The sequence below is a fragment of the Triturus cristatus genome, chromosome 7 (genome assembly GCF_964204655.1).
Source record: "Triturus cristatus chromosome 7, aTriCri1.1, whole genome shotgun sequence".
NCBI classification, from domain to species: Eukaryota; Metazoa; Chordata; class Amphibia; order Caudata; family Salamandridae; genus Triturus; species Triturus cristatus.
In genome coordinates, this window is record NC_140590.1 from 355,448,246 (window position 1) to 355,470,778 (window position 22,533).

The 22,533-nt window shown below is 49.5% G+C and overlaps 1 protein-coding gene across 2 annotated transcripts in view; it reads right to left on the reverse strand.

The window, feature by feature from the left end:
* Window positions 1–22,533, reverse strand: part of LOC146809656 (sulfotransferase 2B1-like) — a 710,434-nt gene that overhangs the window by 364,043 nt on the left and 323,858 nt on the right. For both annotated transcript variants that reach the window (XM_085616512.1, XM_085616511.1), the window contains exon 4: window positions 824–950. In XM_085616512.1, coding sequence (XP_085472638.1) covers window positions 824–950 — 127 coding nt within the window. The remainder of the gene's footprint in view (window positions 1–823; window positions 951–22,533) is intronic.

Sequence of the window (22,533 nt, forward strand, 5' to 3'; positions counted from 1 at the left end):
TGGGTCTAACAAAGGCCGCGAGACTTTGAGTGTCGCTGCCGAATGGGTAGAAGAGTCTGGGTCTAACACAGGCCGCGAGACTTTGAGTGTCGCTGCCGAATGGGTAGGAGGTTCTGGGTCTAACAAAGGCCGCGAGACCTTGCGTGTCGCTGCCGAATGGGTAGGAGATTCTGGGTCTAACAAGGGCCGCGAGACTGTGGGTGTCACTGCCGAATGGGTAGGAGATTTTGGGTCTGAGATTGCGAGGCTGTGAGGCCTCCATATATAATTATAATAGGAATTCCCTGTCCTTAGGTGGTACGCATATATGTGGTTATTTAGGTGTAAAAAGGCCCTAGGGAGGGGGTAACGTTCTGCATTTGGGTTAGAAGGGCTCTGTAGAGCAGGTTCCACCCGATCTAAAAACCCAAGCAGAACAATATCTTACCATTATTGATATATATTCTTGAACATGGAGAAGGAGACAGGACATGGTGTAAACAATTTGGTACACTGCGCTGAGCTGATTCTACTAAAATAGACTTGAACAAGACCTTTGAAAAGGGAGTCGCAGAGAAAATATATGATTCATAATGTACTGAACTGAAAATGTATCAATAATTCTAATAGAGACTGGTCTGGTTGAGATGAGTTTTGTTGCCAATTGCAGAGAGGAAAATCTCTGCTATCTCTTTTCTTGGTTAGCACGTTGTAATGTTTGCTAGCCTCCCTGCATGCACCATCATAGGTGCCAGGAAGTTTTGCCATGATTTTTTTCTAAAGCAACCGAAAAAAAGCAAGCCTGAAAATATAGGTTGCTTATAAACATACATCAGATACTTACCTTCCCCTTTAAGGAAGAGCTCAAAAAACTGTTCAAAGGTCCCAGGGTCTTTGTAGAGGAGAGCCATTTTGGAAAAGTAGTAGAGAGAGACCAGGGCATCTCTTGGATCTCTCACAGTGTAAATAATCTAAACATAAGGCATGATAACAGTTATGAGGACAAAAGGAACACCAACATCTTTAAAAACATAGCAATTTACATGTCAGACTTTCACATTAGAAGTAAAGTATATTGCACTTTTGCATTCTAGCTTGTTTTGAAATAGGGTTCAACAAGAGTTTATTTGAATCCTTTAAGGTGACAGGCACTGGGCTCAAACATCCCACTGCACATATGATCTTTTTTTTTTTTAAATTCTTTTTATTAAACATCATCGACAAAGTTCACCATTGACAATCTCGAGCAAGGGACCATACATAGTCCACGATTTCAATATGGAACACAATAAATCAAATCACAGTTTAGAAGTGTAGAATAAATCAAGGGGTCTCAAGAGTCTCAGAGTTATTCAGTGGAGTCGGTGGGTTACAAATATCCCCTCTGTAATGATTCCAGGGCCCAACACTCTAGTCCATTTACCAGGGCACCCCCTTGCAACATAGACCGTTTTCTCCCAGAACATACACCAGTCTAGGCTCTCTTCCTACTTTCCCAGAGTAGGTGGCTGACGGGCCCCCCAAAGCTGCGCAATATTCCTTTTAGCAATCATTAGTGCCAGAGTTGCCCATTGTGTAGTGTAAGAGGTGAGATCCGTAGGTTCCCAAATATTTAGCAGGCATCTACGGGCCTCCGGCTGCAGGTCAATACTCAGAACCTCTCGTATTGTGTGATGTATGGCTTGCCAATAAGACTGAATGTGTACACATTCCCATATAATGTGCCAGTCTCCCCGCATCCACGTCTGCACTCCCCAGTTTCTGCTCTACCCATGCGCACCAAGCCCGGCCCCGTGAGATAAATCCTGTGAAGAATTTTGAGCTGTACCAATCGCAGTCTCGCCTGGACCGCCACTATTCTCGAGAAGTAGACCGCCTCTTGCCAATCCTCATCATCCAGTTCTAATCCGTCTCCAACCCATTTCTCTTTCAGTGATTGTAATGGATCTTCCATATTATTAATTAGCTTTTTATAAATCAGGGAAATGGTTTTCTCAGGAAGGTGGCCATCAAGTATTATGTCCTCCAAGGGGGAGGCCTCCGGCAGTGTGGATTTTCTCTTGACGTGAGTGAGCAAGGCATGTCGGACTTGAAGATACTGAAAATATTCCGTATCTGACAGGCGGTACTGCTGTTGAAGAGAGGCAAAGGGGAGAATAGTCTCCTTACCCCAGATGTCTTTGATCTGTGAGAGTCCTATAAGGTCCTATTTATCAAAGCCCTTGGTTTGCCATAGGCTACCCAGCTTTTCAGAGTTCCACAGTGGAGTTGCCAGGGTAAGTCTGCGATCCCATCCCAGCTGTTTATTAGCCGCATGTCATACATGAACCGAATGTGCAGTCGGTCCTGTGAGTGGGTACCTACGGGGCCCGGCATAGAGCGCTCTGGAGTATTCACCTCAATGAAGTAGCCATTTGTCCATGGCATACCCGGGGTCATCCGGTCGACCATAGATCCCCTGGTTGATAGCTGCCAAATGGGACGCCTAATAGTACTTTTTAATATTTTGGAGGCTGATGTCCCCATCATACCAATTAAGGGTCAGTTTGATTAAGGCTATGTGGGGCTTACCATCCCATAAGAGATCTCTTTGAAGAGTCTCTATTTCTTTGAAGTAAGAAGGGGGAAATGGATCCATTGAATTGTGGAGGGTGTATAGGAAGCGGCGCAGAGCCATCATTTTGAAGAGGACCGCCTTGCCCAACAACGAGAGGGGCAAAGCAGAGCTCCGAACTCAGCGTGATGAAGACGCCGAGATAACGGAAGCCATCCCACACTATTTGTATCGGGCAGCCCCTCGGAAGGTTGGGAGATTCCCCCTGTAGGACGAATATCACAGACTTCGACCAGTTTATGGTGAATCTGGAGTATCTCCCAAACACTGCTAGAATGTCCAGGAGACCTATCAGGGAGGCTCTGATGTCATCCGCGTATAACAAGATCTTGTCTTCCCAACCCGGTGACCACCGCATCCCGCGAATCACCTGATCTCTGCGGATCCACGCCTCCAGCGGCTCCAAAGCTAATGCAAAAATGAGCGGAGATCAAGGGCAACCCTGGCGCGTGCCACGGCTCAGTTGGAAAGTTGAGATTTACAGTTGTTCACCACAACCTGGGCCTTGGGGCTAGAGTATAACAGGCGGACCCAGCTCTTAAAGTTAGGGGTAAAACCCAGTTTGTCTAGCACGGCGAAAAGATAGGGCCATTCGACCATATTGAATGCCATGATGGCATCTAGGGAGACCAGAATGGCAGGTTCTAGGATAGTTGGTACCCTGCCCAGAATGCCATGTTGGCGGCATAGATTGAGAGTGGTATTTTGATGTGGCATGAGTCCTGACTGGTCCGGGTGCACTAATGTGTCAATTACTTTTATCAAGCGTGTAGCTAGTAATTTAGCAAGAAACTTAGGTTCTGCATTCAGCAACGATATAGGCCTATAGGACGCACAGCTGGTTTTGGATTTGCCCTCCTTATGAATGACTACAATATTTGCAAGTCGTTGATCAACGAGGAACAACCCCTTGTCCCTGCTCTTTAAGAACATCGAGCGAAGGTACGGGGCTATCTTATCTGGTCTCAGTTTGTACAATTCAATTGGTATGCCATTGGGACCTGACGCATTTCACGAGTTCACCCCCGTATTGCCTGTGCCACCTCATCGTCTGTGAGATCTGACTCGAGATATTCATTATTTTCATCGGAGAGGGTGGGAAGTCTAATATCCCTAAGTAATCCACAATTGTCGTCGTCTGTGCATTTACTAGTCGTACGGTAAATCGTTTGACAGTAGTCTCCAAATTAGTTCGCTATCTCCTGCGGGTCATTTATGGGGGCGGAATCTCCGCCTAGCACTTCGGGCACCAGCCGGGCCGCCAACTCCTTCCTATCCAACCATGCAATTTGCTTCCCTGCTTTATCCCCATGTTCGTAAATTCTACTCTGCATATCTCTGCCCTGTGCTCTGGCTCCATCCTCGGCTATACTTTGGTATTCCTCTTGCTTCAATTTGAGGAGATGTATCTTGTCGGTTGTTACGGACTGAGCTAATTCCTCTTCCACTCTCAGTATTTCGTCTTCTTCGCGCTCTAACTCTGCCTGCTTGTTCTTTTTCATCCCCGCTATCAGAGATAGGGTTTCCCCTCAAATAACTGTTTTGTAGGCTTCCCATAGCGTCTGAGCTGAGTCAACTGTCCCCTCATTGTCTTGGAAATAGTTGTCTGTGGCTTGGACTATTTTCTTCTGAGTTTCCGGGTCTCTCAGGTACCATGAGTTAATGGGGGCTATCCTCCCGGCGCTCATTTGACCCAGGACTACCTTCATCCAGACCGGAGAGTGGTCTGAGATGCCTCTACCCAAGTGACAAACCTCCCAGATATTAAACGCCTGTCCTGCCGGGACTAGGATATAGACTATGGTGGGCTTCCATCAAGAACGTGTATTGAGTCCTGTCTGGATTGCGTAGCCTCCACCTATCCACCAGTCCCATGGACTCCAGGAAGTCCGGTAGCCATTTCTATGAAGGTCTGAGTTCCCGTAAAGGGTGGCGATCAAGCGCCCCGGACAACACCGCGTTGAAGTCTCCCCCTATCACTAGCAGGCCCACAGGGAGTGACAAAGGATATGTTCCAGGTCTGCGAATGCATCGTTTTGTAGACCAGGGGGAACATACACTGAGACAGAGGTGGCTATCTTGCCCTCCCACATACCAGAAACCCCGATATATCTACCCTGTACGTCAGACCATGTGGTTTGAGCTGTGAAAAGGAACGTTTTTTTGGTTAATATGCCCACTCCTAGCGACCCCGTAGTGAATCCTGCATGCGCCACCAACCTATAACCTCCCTTGTTTAGAGCCTGACATGTGTTCCCAATAAGGTGTGTTTCTGTAGGAGGATGACATCTGGGGCCTGAAGCCTGATATATTGGATGACCATGCCACGTTTAATTTTGTCCCCCAGGCCGTTGACATTCCAGCTGAGGTCTCCAACCCCTATATCTCCTCGTGTATCCATCTATATTTAGACATAAAATCCGCTCCTGCTCGGTGACCGATGTTGGTGACGTTGATAAAAACAAATTCTACACACAATTCAAAACTTAAAAACAAGAACATTCCCTCCCAACCTCCCCACGTCCTGCACCCCTGCGCTCCGGGCTTCAAACTGCCCATAACTCAACTTGCAGAGTGCCTGTCGCCCTACAAGATACTAAAAGTAGAAAAATAGGATACTCGGTGCCCCCTCCCTCCCCCCAACCACAATCAGTGAAGTTGTGCAATGCATCACTTGCAAGCCTGCAAGTCCAAGATATCAGCTCTGAATGCTCACACCTTCTGCTATGACAACCATCGGGCAGTCTCGCCAGAGTTCGGCTCCCTACCTAAGATCGGGTGGCAATATAAACCCACATCTACCACTCCCCCACTCCCCATCCGCCCCCCCGAACTCCCTCACCACAAAGATCCGCGAGGAAGCAATCAGCGATTCTCCAGCCAGTCCGCCGCTATTTCAGGGTTATCGAAAAAACAGGCCTTTCCGTCCGCCTTCACTCAGAGTCTGGCTGGGAACAACATTGCGTACTTGTACCCCTTGTCCCGCAATGCCTTCTTGATCCCCAGAAAGGTGAGTCTTTGCCTCTGTACCAACTGATTGAAGTCCGGGAAGAAAGTTATCTCTGAATTTTCCTATTTCAGGGGAGGCCCCGTCCGGGCCTGCTGGAGTATCACGTCTCTGACGTGGAAGTTGAGAACCCTGGTGAGGATCGGACGAGGGGGAGCCCCAGGTTTTGGCCATCCCCCGGGAACCCTATGCGCTCTCTTAATAACAAAAAGCTTCCCGAGTCCCCTGGGTTTGAGGTGATTTAAGATAAGATCCTCGACGAAAAGATCTGTGGCCTGCCCCTCCGCTCGCTCCGGAACACCCAGGTTTCGCACGTTATTGCGTCGTAGACGCCCTTCATAGTCATCCAGTTTAAGTTCAGCCGATTTCCGGAATTGCTGCAGTTCCTTGACCTCCATCTGCAGCTGGGAGGTGTGTTCCACAAGTCTTGCCGTGGTGAGCTTCACTTGCTTGATCCGCTTATTGTTTTTGTTCAAGTCTGCCTGGAGTAAGTTGACCTCCACCGTGATGGTATCCAACTTAAGTTCCAATGAGGTCTTGATTCCAGCTATAACTTCTAGGACATCTTTGAGCGTGGGTTCTGTGGCTGCCTCCCCCGTCGCACCTCCAGTTCTACTCGTGGGGGATGATCCAGAGACAGATGGCTTGGGGAGTGTAAACTTGTCCAATTTGGACTGTTTTGCTGCCTTTGTTGGATGCCATTGCGCCTCAGAAAGTATATCTCGGCGCGCACAGTGGGTCGAGCCACCTGGCAACAAGGGCACACAGCCGTGCCCGGGGATATGAGCAGGAAGTCCACCCCAACTGGTCCAGGCACCGGCGTCCTTACATGGGGTCCACTTTCAGAGGGATGGGGGTCCGAGTCCCGCAATCGCAACACCCGGTCCGCAATTAGCTTCTATTTGGGGCGGGCTGATTAATGCTCCAAGAGTGCTCCAAATGCTTGTCACCTGGGCCCAGAAGGATCAGCAATATGGATTAAACAGCCGGATGTATGGGCAGCTCTCCCCAAGTAGAGAATGGGCCGGTCTCCGTCTAACCCCTTGTCACTGTGGTGCACTGCATCAATGCCTGATGATCAATAACTGCATGGGACAGAAGGAATAGGCTCAACTGTTTATCCCCCCGGACCCACTTCTTGCATGCCCACCTCTGTGTGTTATGGCGTGTTGGGCCCCGCATAACTCTGGGCCCCTACATCAGCACCCCACAGTCCTCTGGAGGCGGTATCTCCATTGTGATGTACGGGGGGCAAGTTGCAGGGTCTCGAGGCAGCCGGAGGTCCCACCACTACACCTCGGCTCCTCACACGGGTTCCCGGCCATCTGCCTTCCACCACAGGCCGCCGCAACTCTGTCTGCCCCCTTCGGCCCTCCACTGCTGTCCGCAGTTACTGCCCCGATGGAGAGGGGCAAGAGGGGGGGAGAACGCACCCCAGGTGGCCCCCAGGCGATCCGTGCATCGAAAGTGGCGGCTGGAGACCCGGTCCGGTCTACGCTGGTGCTCGGGCGGCTCCTCCTCCGCGCTGACCATATGCTCACCGATGCGTCGCAGCCCGCCCAAGGTCGCCGCTCTGTCTGCACCTGCCCTCAGCTACCCAGGCTACGTTCCGGAGTAGAGACACACTGCGGGAGCCTCTCGGCCTCAGAGCCCCGGGTGTCCCCGCACAGCCAACGGGCGCGCGAGCCGCTGCTTCCACCAAGGTGAGGTCCCAGCCTCCGCCTCCCAGTCAGGCCGCGCTCCAATCTCGTTGGATTCCCAGCTCCTGGTCAATGCTGGAACGCCCCCGGTTCCCGCTCACATGCACTGAGCCTTCCGACAAAGGGATGACCCACAAAATAAGGATAGTTATGCCGGATAAGCGAGGGGGAAGGTTAGGAGTGGCAGAGCTCCGCTCCACTGTGGCCATCACGCTCTGTGGCTTAGCCACGCCCCCTGATCTCTTTTTTATTCACATGGAATTTTCCGTATCATCAAATTGCAATTTCATGACCTATCATACCTCAAGAAATAGGGCAGCCAAATCGTCATGCACACTAAGACCACTCCAACCTGAGCTCTGTTGCACAACCGAGTGGAGAACAAGCAGATGCTCCCAGGCCCTAACTGAGTGCTAATTCAGCCCGCTCACACCAATAATAGAGCTACACCCATGCGTTATCAGAATTAGATCAGCACCATGATTAGCATAGCGGACTGGGAACCTTGCATGGACTGCCGGGAGTCGAAAGGAGAGGTGCAGATGAACACCTAGTTGGCGGCCAGCAGGTTAGTGCTTTTTTATTTATTTATTTTTTATTTACCCTCTATGCTTCCGCTTCCTTTCTCCTGCACTACCCCGCTAATTTTATTTCACAGCAACCGCCCCTGTCTCCTTTCCTGATATCTCCATTCTTCCTTACCAGCCTCCATCATCCTGTGACACGCTGCATCCTTCAACTAAAGGCATACCTCCAGTCTTCACTTTTCCTCAGGCCCGAGTTTGGCCCCTCAATGGTGGCATATTGTTGTACTCTCGCTTCTTAAGCCCTTTCCTACCTTGCTCAACTCATGTTAGTGAAGCAATTTGTCAGGTTTTAGTGTTGCCAATACTACAATTATAGAATTTCTGACTGAAATGATGAGCACTCTCTGTTTGTCTTAAATAATTATTTATTGAAAAGCTGACTGTGCGTTCAATTAATATACAGCAATAAGCAAAGCAAAAGGAAAATCTAAAGAGCTGCCCAGAAGGAGGATTTGGCATATGCAGTAAGCGCTCTTAATTCCTGTAAAGCAGTAGGAGCCCAATAGACTCCACTTAGAATGATATAAACTTGCAGCCCCAGAATTAGCACTCCGCCTCCCGAGCATGTTCCTCGGAAGCCGAGAGGCCGGTGTGCTGCAGAGAGATCAAAGAGTGGCCACTATAGTGGTGATCCACAAAGACGGCAAAACACCTGAGGAATGTCTCATACAGGCCCATTTCGTTACTGAACACAGAAGATAAAATACTTGCCAAACTTCTGGCCAAGTGTTTGATTCAAGTGATTAGCCCAGTTTGCCCATCCGGATCAGTTTGGCTTTACGCGGAGTAGGAGCACAGTGCTGAGCCTGAATTGCTTACAGGATGTCCTGGGTCGAGCAAAGCTGGTGTGAGAGGACGCAATTACACTGTCCCTGGATGCATGTATGGCTTTCAACACAATAGAGTGGTCCTTTATATACATTTATATATGCAGTGTTGGAAAAGTGTGGATTCAGCCCTTATTTCCTGTCCTGGATTCGGATCCTGTATTCTGATCCACTGGCCCAGGTGGCAGTGAATGGGGGTTCGACGGCTCCGTTTTCACTGCAACGAGGCACAAGGCAGGCTTGAACTCTTTCTCCCTTGATTTTTGCCCTGTTGCTGGAGCAACTGATGGCGTGGGTGAGAACCAATGTAATGATTAGAAGGCTTAGCTGGACCGCGGAGGGAGAAGATAGAATCTCCCACTAGGCAGATGAACTTCTGCTGACCCCGACAGACTCCCTGGAAAGAATCATACAGTTGTTTACTATATACCAGATATACTAAGGCTATTGGCACAAGTCACTAATATATATAATCAGTGGTAGGACTCCATTGTTGCCGAATACTTGTGAGGCCCAAATGGTGATGGGAGGCTTCAAATATTTGTGGATTTTTATCACACAACAATTCTGGGGTTTTCTATGCCCGTAACCTGGGGCCGCCCCTAGGTAGGCTGATAAAGGATATCCCTGCCTTTGTCTCTTTTGAGGACGGAGGCCATCTTCAAGATGATGACCCTGCCTTGATTCTTGTACGCGCTCCTAAACACACTGGTTCCAGCAACTTATTTCCAGGCCATCAATAGTCATGTGCGCGCAGTTGTCGCTAGGATGGGGGTCCCCAATGGATTGCTTTCCATAAACTGACTTGGGGTTGGTTTGGAGGGGGTATAGCCCATCCGGACATAAAAAAGTACTTTTGGGTGGCACAGCTGATAGCTGTAAACCACTGAGTCCATCACCCAGTGGGGGAACCGGCATACAGGATAGATAAGGAGAACATGAAGTCGGGTGGCCGTCTTGGAGCCCTTTAAGGAGGTCCTGGGCTGTGCCTACCCTTAACTCTACTGCTAACATAGTGACTCTGTGGCATACCGCACTTCACATCATGGGGTAGAGAGACAAAATTACACAGGCCACCCCCTTGTGGAATATGGTGAAGTTAGACACTATAGCTTCACATAGAGGGTTTAAAACAGGGGATTTGATAGATCTGTCAAGGGTATTGCATCTTTGGTGACAAGGAGATGTAATTTAATTCCCCGAGCTGCAGAGGGAGTACCAGTTGGCCCCAACCGAAACCTTCCGATACGTACAGGTCAGGATTCATTCGGAAGACAATCCCCAGGAGGACAGACCTCCCAGAGTCCTCTCAACTTGAGGATGACTACATGCAGAGGCAGGCAATCTCGCTCACCTACCGCAAATTAATTAATAACTCTCCTGACCCCCTGACCAGGCTGCGAACAGGTTGGGGGTGAGATCTGGGAGATCCGGAAGAGGATGAGTGGCTTGAAACCTTGGCCTCCCATAGAGAGGTGGCCATATGCTCCATATTTCGACTGGTGAAGCAGAAAATATCCCATTGCAGCTTTTATGCATGTATTACCCTGGTTAAAATGGGCAGATCCGATCATTCAGGGTGCCATAGGGAGTGTGGTCAGGATGGTTCTTTTTTCCATATGGTGTGCAGTTGTCCCATGTTTTAACATTATTGGGAGAGGGTTCTGACCTGCTTCAATGAAGTGGTGGGAAGTGATCTGACATATCTGCCAAGTGGTGCCTTCTCAATGTGTGGGCTGAAACATACCTGGTCTTATGGATTGTCTTCGGGTCACCTTGGGACTGATGATGGCCAAGTGGAATATAGCTCACATGTAGAGAATTGCGCCCAAGTCTTGGGGACTGAAAAAAAGACATGGATTAGTGCATGTTGGCAGGGATGTTGGTATATGTGGGAAGGGGGCGCCCAAATAAATGGATTAGGATATGGGGTAAGTGGAATGAGTATAGGGGAGGTATCTTTGAACCTCTGGATGGGACTGAGGATGATGCTTAGTAATGTTGATGTTGTTGCTTTTACTACCGACCTGTGAAACACTGCTGTAATGGTCCAATTCTGGAATGTGTCTGACTTTTATGGTCTTTGTTGATGTCTGTTCTTGTGTTTCTTTACTAGCTACAGTGTCTAATGTCACCACAGTTTATTTAGTTTGATAGTTCAATAAATAGAACTTTTAAAAAAGTGCTGCCCATTTCTTGAAATACAAAATGTAGAGCAGCTTCAAACCAATCAGTTGAGCAAGTAAAGAAACACATAAACGAAGAAAATAATTAATTTTCTCTATTTCGGTATTTGTTTTCTTTTACAGAGTTGGATCAAAAACCTTTTTTACTCGTGCTACTTGATGTGTTTGGTGATAAGTCAAGGCAGTTCATGTTCCAAACACAATTTACTACTGTATTATGAAAAGAGGGTTCTAGAGGTAGTAACATAAGGCAAGAAAATGTGTGCATATTTGTTGTGAGCGCCTTTTTCTTCTGGTGGTGATGCGTCATTCTGTTTTTTGTGCTGCTGTGTTTTTTGTGCTGCATTCTTACAATGTGGTGATGTTATGCAGTTTTGACTATTGTGATGTGCCCCGTTCTGTTTTATACCCTTAACTGCTGAGCCCACTTCATTGTTGAGCTTTTATTTGTCTGTTTGAAGTTCTTTTTTCACAACATCATGTGAGTTGTATAGTTACACAGGGTTTGTGGCTTTCCCTGGAATGGAGTGAGAAAATAGCCAAACTATAGCTAAATGTTTGTTTTTTGGGGGAAAAAATGCTCCACAAAAATGTGTCTTTTTTTTTTCCTGAACATATCATCAGTGAAAATGGTGTTACTGTGCTGAATACACCTTGCTTGTGTGGCTCGGCATAGTCCTCATGACAAGAAAAGACTCAAAATTCAATGTGGAGTGATCTCCCTTCTTTCCGCTCCTTGTGATGCATACTATTATTTGAATTGTCTTGTTCAAATGTTTTCCAATTGAGACATTATTGTTTTGTAACAAACGTCACCCAGTCTTACCTGGGTTAACAGGTTTACTCTTGTAATTTTTTCTTCTTCTAGAGTGGGGGATAGTTTAGGCCTATGCCTCGGGGGGGGGGGGGGGGGGGGTGATCTCCCTAAAGAAATACTGTCGTCCCCTGCTTGTATCAGACTGGGGTGAAAACCCCCATCGACTCCGCCCCCTCCCCCCCGTAGCAGAACGTGTGATGGGTTGGGTCCTGAGGTGGTGGGAGCACAGGCCCAGTGGGACTGCCCCCGCCTCAATCCTATCCGTGGTGTCTACTGGACAGATCCCTGCTAGGGGATGGCCCTCCTGCAGCAAAATTCCCAAGCAGGAATCCACTAAAGAGAGATCTAATTGTAAAGGAGAGGTGTCTCATGTTTCTAATTATACCTCCTCCATGCAAATAGGTGCTCAGGGTTGAGATATGCCCTTTAGCATCCGTCTACTGAAAGTGAAATGAGCTGATCTGTTCAGAACTCCATGCATGTGTATCGCTATTTCACACAAAAACAAGCATTGGTATAGCCAACAGGTCTCACCTTTGGGACCTTATAAGTGATTAGGCATGCAGCACATTAGCCTGGGTGCTGGGCCACTAGGAATTGAAGAGCTTTACAATTGCTACAAACTGGGTTATGCAGTGTGATTAAGGAATACGTGTTGTATCCCATGTTCAAAATAGCTTCATTCTCAAATGCCTAATATGGCAGATTCTAGACAGGCTGTTTGGGCTCCAAGATCTGGCATAAGAAGAAATATGCAGATATGTATCAGGACAAGAAACGCACCCATCATAAGTCGAAGTGTCACAGACTACATATGTTCAGCACGTACAATTGGAGGTAAATCGTAAAAGATTAAAAAAAAATTTTTACAAATTGTTACCTTTGGAGTTTTACTCTTCCGAAAAAAGGAAAACTAGGGCAGGAAAAGAACTACTGATTCCAAGACTAAGTCCAGGCAATTGAAATATATTCTTTTGAGATGATGGAGATGCATTTCAAATATATGATCTTGTATAACTATGTGAATGTCATTATAGTGACTGTGGTCTGTGGACACCAGCCATGTCTGTACATTTTGTTTTTGTCTACAAAATAACAAATAAAAATACATTAAAAAATGATGAACAAGAACCACCCAAATCTATTGGATCTAGCAAAAACAGAAAGCGTATCTTTAGTCACTTGTGAATGTAGGCCCTCATAAAACACGTTATACATAACCTCATTAATCGTTGCACTAATGCATCCATTCATTGATAAACTGACACGTGTGCATTCATCTATCCACAAAAACACACAAATACAAGCACATGCATGATAGATTTAAACAAGATACAAAAATAAACACGTCACCTCCTAAATGTAACAGGAATAGGCTTGCAATTAGAAAATTTAAGAAGTTAAAGTTAGCAGTGGGCAGTAACCTTGAAATGGTATTGTGCAATGTTTATCATTCTTGTACTGCTAGAAGATGACAGATGTGTTCACTCTAAATGTGTTAGCGATATTGGAACAGTAAAACAATGATGCATTCTGGAGAACACCATTCCAAGCCGAATGCTCTGTTTAGGAGCAGTCACTGTGTAGGATGAGCACACTGAAGATCAGATAAGCTGCACCTGAGCAGCCCAGTGGAACTGTCAGGGGAACTTCAAGGTAAATTAATGCGAAGCAAAGAAATCAAAGGGTACTTGTAAAGGACGAAAATGAAAAGTAAAAGAATGGCCTTCAACCCCTAGTAGTGAAGCGCACTCGTTTTGAGACAGGCATGCACACGAGAATAGGCGAAATGCTGTGACTGAGTGTCCTGACTTATTGCCCTCATGGTGGATACAGAATGTAAATGACTCTCAAACAAACCAATGGCTGAAGTGGACTAACCTGAATCCTGTCTATGTATGGCTATCTATTTTTAGGTCGAGTATCAATGATGACTTGTTGTATCTCTCTGTGTGGCTTTGGCAAATCGGCCAATTGCCATTGGATCTTTCTTGTGCCATTCCGAAATGATGGCTTTCTATTGGTCCATTCCCCTTAATTCCCCCTCCTTCCAGTGCTTGCTTCAGCAGAGGCGATTTCACTAAGTTACTGCTTTTGTTGGCCATTACAGCTTCTCCTGCACAGCGTGTGTGATGGGCCCTCCTCCTCGCTGGGCATCGCAGTCTGTTACAGCCTGAAACTGTCTTAGTAAACTTTTGGTTGGCACATGGATTATCGCAACACTGTCAGGCTGCCCGAGGTCCACGTAGGGGACCCTCCTAACAGGGCGGCCACCCTAGTGCCACAGGAAGGCACAAACGTCAGTGTATTAGGGTCCCCGGTCTAGGGACCAGAGGGTCAGTCGGCCGCGTCACTTCCGGCCGTGGTGGGGGAGGACAGGGGTACAAATACCTTCCCCCACCCACGGTGCAGCCTCTTGACTGCTGCCCGTCTCGCTGTTTGGTGCTTATCCCCCTGGTCGCCGTTGATGCGCTCGCCGTGGTGCTGGTGAGTGCCTCCACCCAGTGGGGTTATACCCGCGTGGGTCCCTGCCCCAGGCTTAGCTTTGGTACTGGCAGTCCTAGGCTGCATGGGTGGTCGGGGGAAGGTGTAGAACTGACGGGACATTACATTTTGCGGGCCTCCCTTAGCGGGCGGCCCTCTCCCCGCCACTCCAATATGGGGCTACCAGCATCTGACGGCAGGGTCAGAGTGCCTCATCGGCTTCGAGGGGGACTTTGACCAAGCGAGGAAAAGGGGGACTTGGCCTGAGTGGTCCGTTTCACTTAGCGCCAGGGGGGATCATGTCCCATGCATTATTGCTCCCAGCCCCATTATTGCTCTCGGCCCCCCCCCCAGGGGTTCGCCGCGGCAGGCCCTGGTGTAGCTGCGGGGGCCAGGGAGTGGGTCAGGGGCCTGAGCGGGACAGGTGTTAATGGTCCCAGAGATGGCGAGCGCGAGGCATGCATGTCCGATGCATGTTGAAAGAGACCGCCCCCCATGGGTTTGCCTCGAAGGGGGGAGAACAGTCGAGTGCGTGGGGCGGGTCTCCATGTTAGAGCCAGACGCGTGCCGGTGTGTGCTATATAGTGAGTTTGTCCGTCGGATACGCATCTGGGAGCTCATTTTGAGGCTCACCCGAACCCAGCAGCCACTTAGGACTGCGTCCTCAGCTTGAGGCTCCCTGGAAGTCCTACTGCTGTGCGGTAGGGTGCCCCGCTTCCCCCACAGGGGACCGGGCTCACTCGGCGGGGCACCTGGAGGCTTCATTGGCATGCCGCGGGGGCCGGCTCCAAGTCGGGCATACAAGGGGGGGAGGTGCCGCAGGGGCGATGGGCGAGGCAGTCCTGGCCCTGCTCACAGGAGGCTGGGACTCCTGGGTGATTTTGGGTGGGCAGTTGGTATCCGATGCCATCGCGGTCGGGGGGCAGCGCGGGCCCGTCAGGCTACACAGGGTGTGCAGATTCCCCTGGGTGGTGCCTCTCTCTCAGTCTGGAGACAGGCTCGTGGTTCGCGTTCTCATCATGGGATTCTGGGCAAATCACTGAATCTCCCCGTGCCGAATTGTGTGAACGGGGGCAACGGTGTGGGGCCCTCGTTGGAGTCATGAGCTAAAGTGGGGTTTGGCATGTTGCCAGTCTCCTAGTGCTGGTGAGTTTAGGAATGCACGTGGTTCGGGGTGGGGGCTTCAGGTGTCGGTCGCGGGGTGATGGTAACTCCGGCCTGGTTGGTGCCTGGCCTGTTAGAAGGCCTGTGCAGCCATTAGCCAGCGCAGAGGACTCGGGGCGGGCAGGGACCGGCACGGTGTATGCAGGGGAATTCATGTGGCGGTCTCTGGCTGAGCACGCAGTTGTGGGGGGCATCAGTTTTTGTAGGTCCACGCACGCGTGGCCCATGGGCAGCCAACCCCTCCCCCTCCTCTCTGTGGCCTTTCAGTGCGGCAGGTCATTAGTGGGTTTTGGAGTGCAGGGAACAATTGGGCAGTATGGTGACAGTGTGGGCATGGCAACAGCCGAGCAGGCCAATCGTCTCGGAGGGCATGTTGCCTACAATGCTATGACATCACCAGGGCTGCGGGCTTGACACGGGCAGGCCTTAAATGATTGGAAAAACGGGGCCTGCGATAGGCAGAAACCGGGTTCAAATGGAGTGTCTGCGATGCGCAGTTACAGATTAACTCGGGTAGAGCTTCTTCCGACATTACGGCGGCCCGGGTTCGCCCCCTTAACACTGTTTTGCCGCCGCTTGCTGTGCTCTAGGCGAAAGTGTCAAGGCCCCCATTGTCTGGCTTTCGGATATGGCAAGGAAGTCTACATAGGCAATGAGGAGTCCCAGCGTGGGCGCGATAAAGATAGTTTGAGTGGTTGGACTTCGCACCTCCGCAGGGGATATCATAGGACCTGGTTTTTCTGGTGGCGGATGTCGGTTTTGCTATGCACCGCATGCTCCATGACAGATTGATTGTGAGGAGGGTGGGGCCTGCATTGAGGTAGAGTGGCAATGGGGGCTTCAGATTCTGCCCACATGGGATGGCCGCTGCTGGGAAGATTAGCTGTTCATTTCCAGGAGGCGGCGGTGTAGGCTCTTGGGCCATATGTGGCATAGGTTATAGGGAGACGGCTCGGCGGGGAGTAAACAGCCACATTACCATCTATGCATACTAATTAGTTGGCTAAATAGTCCCATTGTAAGTTTCAGAATGATGGAAAGGGAATACTTCTGTTGGTTTTTATTGAGTTCCAGATAAAGCACGGACGTATCAGATTCTTTACCCGCTAGGGTGCCATAGGTGTTTAGGCCAGTCTTTCTTCACGGGTCTCACCCGGCTTTCAAGACTAGGGTTCTAGCCCCGGCAGTGGGGGCATTGTCAGTGTTGTTGCCGAAATGTTGCTGCGCATCGGAAGGCGCCTAGCAGCTTTGCTGCATCTCTGTGGCAGCATGGGGCCATGTCATTGGGCACGACGCTTGGAATGATTGCTGCGGGAGCGGTGGATTTAGCGCCTTGGAGCTTGGGACCCGGGTTGGGGCTCGGTGACTGCCCTCCATCCTGTGATTCTGGGCTGAGAGAGGGAGAGGAGCGTGCTTCGAGGCATAGTGATTAGCAGGTGAGCCAACTACGGGGCGGGCAGCTCGGTCTTATTTTGGGGTTCGAGCGCCATGACACAGCCACTGTCAGGGGCCTAAACGTATGTTGCAGCTTGGCACTGGCTTTTAGCGACAAAGTGCAAAGAAAGACTTCCTGGTGTGTGTTGAAAATCGTATGGCAATTAGCCTTCTTCTAAAGAGAGTGCACTCGCTTATTTCCAATTTGTCGAACTGAGAGGTAGACAATAGTTTGCAGAAGCACTACAGGGAAGGCATATACTTTGCTTTTACCGGTAGTAAGAGTTTTTAACGGGGCCCTGACAGATTAATAAATAAGCTAGACAGCATAAATCAAGCCACCCTCGTTTGATTTGATTTCCTCTAATTTTCTGGAGAGGAAACCTTTGATGTTAAACAATCGGCCCAGGTACTAGTTAGCATCTTTGATGGTCATGTTTATGCGCCAACCACCCTTCCAGTTGATCCTTTTGCCAGTGAGTGAAGCTGGCTGGCCTTTCACGATTTATGCTTACATTGATGGCTGCGCAATAGGGAGTCCAGCTGGTGCAGTGTATGTTGCAGGCCAATTCCAATTTGATCCAATATCCTCTGAGTTTGGAGGGGCACTGTCTGTGGTAGAGGTTGGAGGGCCATGTCAGCCACATAAAGATTAAAAGTAGTGGGCAAGGACACAACACTGTTGAGACCTCTTGTTGGGGAGGGTATAAGCACAGAAGTGTAGCGTATTTGAAAATCCCATGAAGGTACTACTTCCTTGGCTCAGTCTGATCAGTTCAGAATGGCGGAACGTTCCTGGTGAATTGTTTTGATCCAACGCCGACGTGAGTAACCCTGGGCGTAGTTCGCAAAGTAGCACTTCGCGAAGCTACGCAAAGTGCAGTTCGCACTACGCGAGCTACGCGAAGCACTTCGCGAACTGCGTAGTACCTTGTTTGCACTGTGCCAGATGTCGTTTTCAATGATTGCACAGTGCGGACAAGCAACCGGCACTGTGCAATCATTGAAAATGGCATTTTGCACAGTGCGAGCTGTAGTTTTCTGCTGCTCGAGTATATTTTTACTCGAGCGGCAGCTTTCTCAACGCGAACTGGTAGTTTCTCATTGCGAGCGGTCGCGAGCATACGCGACCACTCGCAATGAGAAACCTGACCTCATCGCATTGGGAATCTCGCCGGGAGGTTTATTTTCCATGCTCGCGATCGCCAACTTGATGTTGCTGATCGCGAACAAGGAAAAAGTCTCGCCGGGATGTCATTTTGCTTGCTCGCGGTCGCCAACTTGACGTTGAGGACCGCGAGCAAGCAAAAAATGACCGCAGCACTACGCAACACTACGCTACGCGTGTTCGCACTGTGCTACGTGCAGTTCGCGTAGTGCGAAGTAGCGCGAACTTCGCAAACTCCGCGAGCATAGCGTAGTGCTTTGCCCAGGCTTAGACGTGAGCCCCTCTAATGCAGGGCCAGAGGCATTGGGCGACTGCAACACGACAAAGGTCTTTTAAGACACTGGTGAAAAACTGATGCATGCTAAGTAGTCCTTAATGCCCACCCCCTTGTAAGGATGGGAAGCAGGGGTCACACGGGGGAACGAGCTCTTAGCTGCCAGCCTTTTGAGCATATAACCAGCATAAAAGTTTGAGGGCGGCTGCTGAGTTGCTCCAGCATTGTTTGCCTCATTTTGGAGCCAGTGATGGTTACTTTTCAGGGTAAAGTTCAATTCTTAGTTGCGTTTGGATACTTTGCAACAAGGCGATAAGTTGTAATTTTGTGGAGTGTTGAACTAGGTTGTACCTTACAAGAAACTCATTAGTTCTTGCAGTCCCTTCATTGCAGAACATAAGAATTTTAGCATTCTTCAAGAAATCCATTATTAGCAGGAAGGTACTGAACCATGGAGAGCCAATGGTTGTGGGTTTCTTGCACAACAGTAGTAATGGATTTACTTTGACTTTCGACAGGCCCAAGCACACACACTTGTAATGAAGTTTAGCCGTGACTTCAGCCAGCTGAGCTCATTACGAGTTTCAGAGGCTGAGGGGTTGTTCAATGATTGTCGTGCTTAGTTGGGTTCCCACAACCTCAGGGGTTGTTGCGCTTCCAGGGGAAGGGATAGGTTAGGCACCTAATAGCTCTCCGAGCCTAAGCTCCTCTGAGGGTTGAGCCCATATATTGGTAGCAGGAAACACAGGCATTGCAGCACCAAGTTACCTTTCAGGAGGGTATACGCAGGAAATACGCAAGTTGAGGGGTGACACAAGCAATGTCTAGCACAATATATCAACACAGAGTACTCCCTCAGTATTGCCATCGGAGGTCCCCCCTCATTTAAATTTCACAAGGATGTGTGCTCTGGAATTGAGGGCATGTTACAGGGTTGGAGTTACGCATAACATTCACCACCCGGAGAGCCATGCAGCACGGGGCTGGAAGCTGTTATCCACAAACGGGCTGCTGTCCCAAATCCTGGGGGAAAGAATGGGTTAAAGCCTAAAGTCTACCATGTATTGAGATCAGTTGTCATTTCCATTAGTCTAGATAAGGCAGTTATCTGTACAGATTGTCCCCCCTGCTCCCACCCACTTGTCTGCTGCATGGTACACATTAGCAGATGCAGGGATGTGCACGACTTTCTCGGGGAGGGGGTAGCAGCGGGGCTGCACAGTGAAGAGACAAAGTTGGGTACGGCAGCGCTTATAACGTGCACAGTAGGCTGCAGCTTTAAGCTCAAGTGGCAAATGGGGGATTTCCATCTAATAGCAGCAGCCACTGCAACTGGGGATCCCCTAATTTATGTCAGAATCTGCTTATTTGTTGTTTCCGCAGAGCTTGGGGCAGGTTAACAGGCCGCATCTTGTCTCTGTGGGTTTGATGTGTGGCCGGGTCAATTCACCGAGTACAGCCAATATCGCTTGGTATAGCTGGGGATGAAGGAATGCCAGGCAAGGTTCTAGCAAAGGCAGGTAGCGGTACTTATGGGGTATGTGATGTATTATCTCACTGGCAGGCTGCTATGCAAGGGGACCATGCACCCAGGTCACACACATCAGGCAGAGGTGCCCAGTGGAAGCATGAGGGGGACTGCACAAAAACAGGACACTGCACAGGTTAGATGCCGGCGAATTGTGACAGCACGACTGCACATGGAAAAGTAAACCTGGACTGATTCAGATGCTGGGTGTGGTGGTGGGGGTCCCACCTCATTTCACAGGATCACTCCCTGTTAGGTCTATCTAACGAACATCTCAATGGGCTTTAAATTTACAGCCTCTCTTGTCTCTGCCAGACTGGGCATAGGTTGGCCATGGACTATAATAAAGTGCTGCAATGGCCCTATATGCTATATTACAGCAGCTAGTTTACCGGTGCTATTTGGACCAGCAGCGGCTCACATGGGTAACAGTAAAGCTTTGTTTCATTTTGCCCGGGATAGGGGCTGGCAATGTCATCAAGCTTTGCAGCCAGAAACTAACTAGGCATAGACACACCTGCGATTGTGCGACGCGCACTCAGCAGTAAAGCTAGCTAAGTTTAAACATAATCCTGGTATACCGTCAGTGATAAACGCAAGGTTAGGGGCTAAACACGAATAGGCACTTTCTGTCAGCTGGGGCGTGAGTGTGCCATTCCCAAGAGGTTGCGGGTTGCCTTGATAGTGCTGTTATGGAGGGGATGGAGCACTAATACGATCAACTACCAGAGCACATTTTGCAGTCATAGTTAAGGTTAATTGATTGCAGATTACCAGTTGCTTCAGCTAAGCGAATTTTCCTTGGCAGTTGTCAGCTTACATTGGGACTGCAATTTTGGTGGTCAGCCGGTTGGCAGGCCTTTTAGAGGTGGGTTTATAGGTCAGGCATGCCCAAGTAAGGGTTAAGAGGCCAGAAGTCGGCCCTGGGATACAAGATTAAAGGCCTGTGGAGTGGCAGAACTGAAAGAGGGTTGTGTTCAACCTCTTGGTCACAGGTTCAGATCCTGGTAGGTCCACTTAGCATTTCATCCTTCGGAGATCGATAAAACGAGTACCATTGAGTGGAGCATCAATAAACATGTGTAAATTCTCCCGCCCTATAGCCTTGGTTGGCAGCCATGCAGGTTGTGGAACTTTACATCCAACAAGTGTGCTACGGTCCAAAGATTGGGGAAACTCTGGGTTAAGCCCAAATGGGCAACAAAGTATTAAAGAACACTTGGCATTCCCAGTATTAAAAAAAGGGCAGGCATTTATACAGATGGCCCCTCCTGTTCACTCTGTCTTGTCTGCTCCCTGGGATACTAGCAGACATTTGGGAGCACAAGGCATCATCTAGGGTGGTGACTGGCTTAATTTTATGGACATGCTCCAACAAGCACTATACACAGATAAGTGGATGAGAGGAAGTAGGGCAGGCTTGATGACTCTTACTTCTACCTGCAGTGGCACATCTTATCAGGAGTTGCTTGTTAAGTTATTGTTCTTCAGCCAGGCAATGTTAACTTCTAGCCAACACCAAACTAATTGTTTTAGATTATCCTGGGCGCATATACACTCGCTGGTGTAAGGACACCAGTGTGGCAACACAGCACCGGTTGGCAGTTGCCATTATACTCAATGGGGGAGCAGGTTGAACCTACTATGTCTCGCCTTTACAGGGCAGCACTGAAGGGCTAGGCAAGGCGAATGCCCCGGATACTGGGTCCCCCTTCAAGTTTCAGACTCTGCAGGACATGCTTGCAGGTGGGGCGATGGGAATCCCAAGGTGTTAAAGGGTACAGCCGGCCGTAAGCCATCTTGGGAAGGGGTAGTGTTATGGTGCAGGCACTGGAACAGTTTCTGTAGAAGCAGCGGCAAGAGTGAGGGGGGTGTTTCCCCTCTCATCACTGTGGTCTGACACTTGGGAGGCAATGATTTGACTTTCCAGGTTAGGTGGGTCCTGCTGCCAGAATTAAATTCTTCCTGGTGTACGTTATGCAACCATCGGTGTGCATGTGAGTTTGATGGTCAAAAATACCCCAATGTAGTACGGGAGGGGCCTGGCAAGGGGTTGCCAAGGAAACCTCATGCAGGGGAAATCAAGCATGCCAGGCCCTGAACAGAGGGGTCTTGGTTTTATCAGGCATGCCGACCACGAGCTAAAGTCCACAGGGAGTTTAAAAAAGGATGGGGGCACCTGTCCAGAAGGGGCATGCTGGCCTCTGGTCCAGTATGGGCTTGGACTTGTTTTAGCTGGACCTGGGAGAGGCCCAGGAATCAGCAGGATGTAGGTAAAGATGCCTACCTTGGTGGGGGGCCCTGGTTGTGACGGTGGCCACCCCCAGAGCTGTGGAGGAGTTACAGGGCGATCCAGAGTCTACAAGGTACAGAAGGGTACTATATGCAGCAGCACAACAAGGGTGCAAAGCCAAGTATACCCAGGGATGTCTAGTGTTGTACCCCGGAAGAGCAGTGGTGCCCCGTTAGTCCTACGGGCGGTTGTGGGCCTGAGCAACCAGGGGCTGGCTGGAATGCACCGCCCCTCCTTTTGGGGGGCGTGGACTGGCGGTCCACTGATGGTAGGGGTGGCCCTTCCCAAAATTGGTAGCCACCGATTGGCGAGGGCCACGGTGTAATTTGGCTCATCAGGCGGGCAGGCAGCATAGGGGCTGGCCTGCCCTCGGATCGCCTGAAAGATAACCCACCATGTTGGAATATTTGTTATGCAAATAAACCTGCAGGAATTTTCTCCACTATAAAGGTGTCATGTGGTTTATTTATG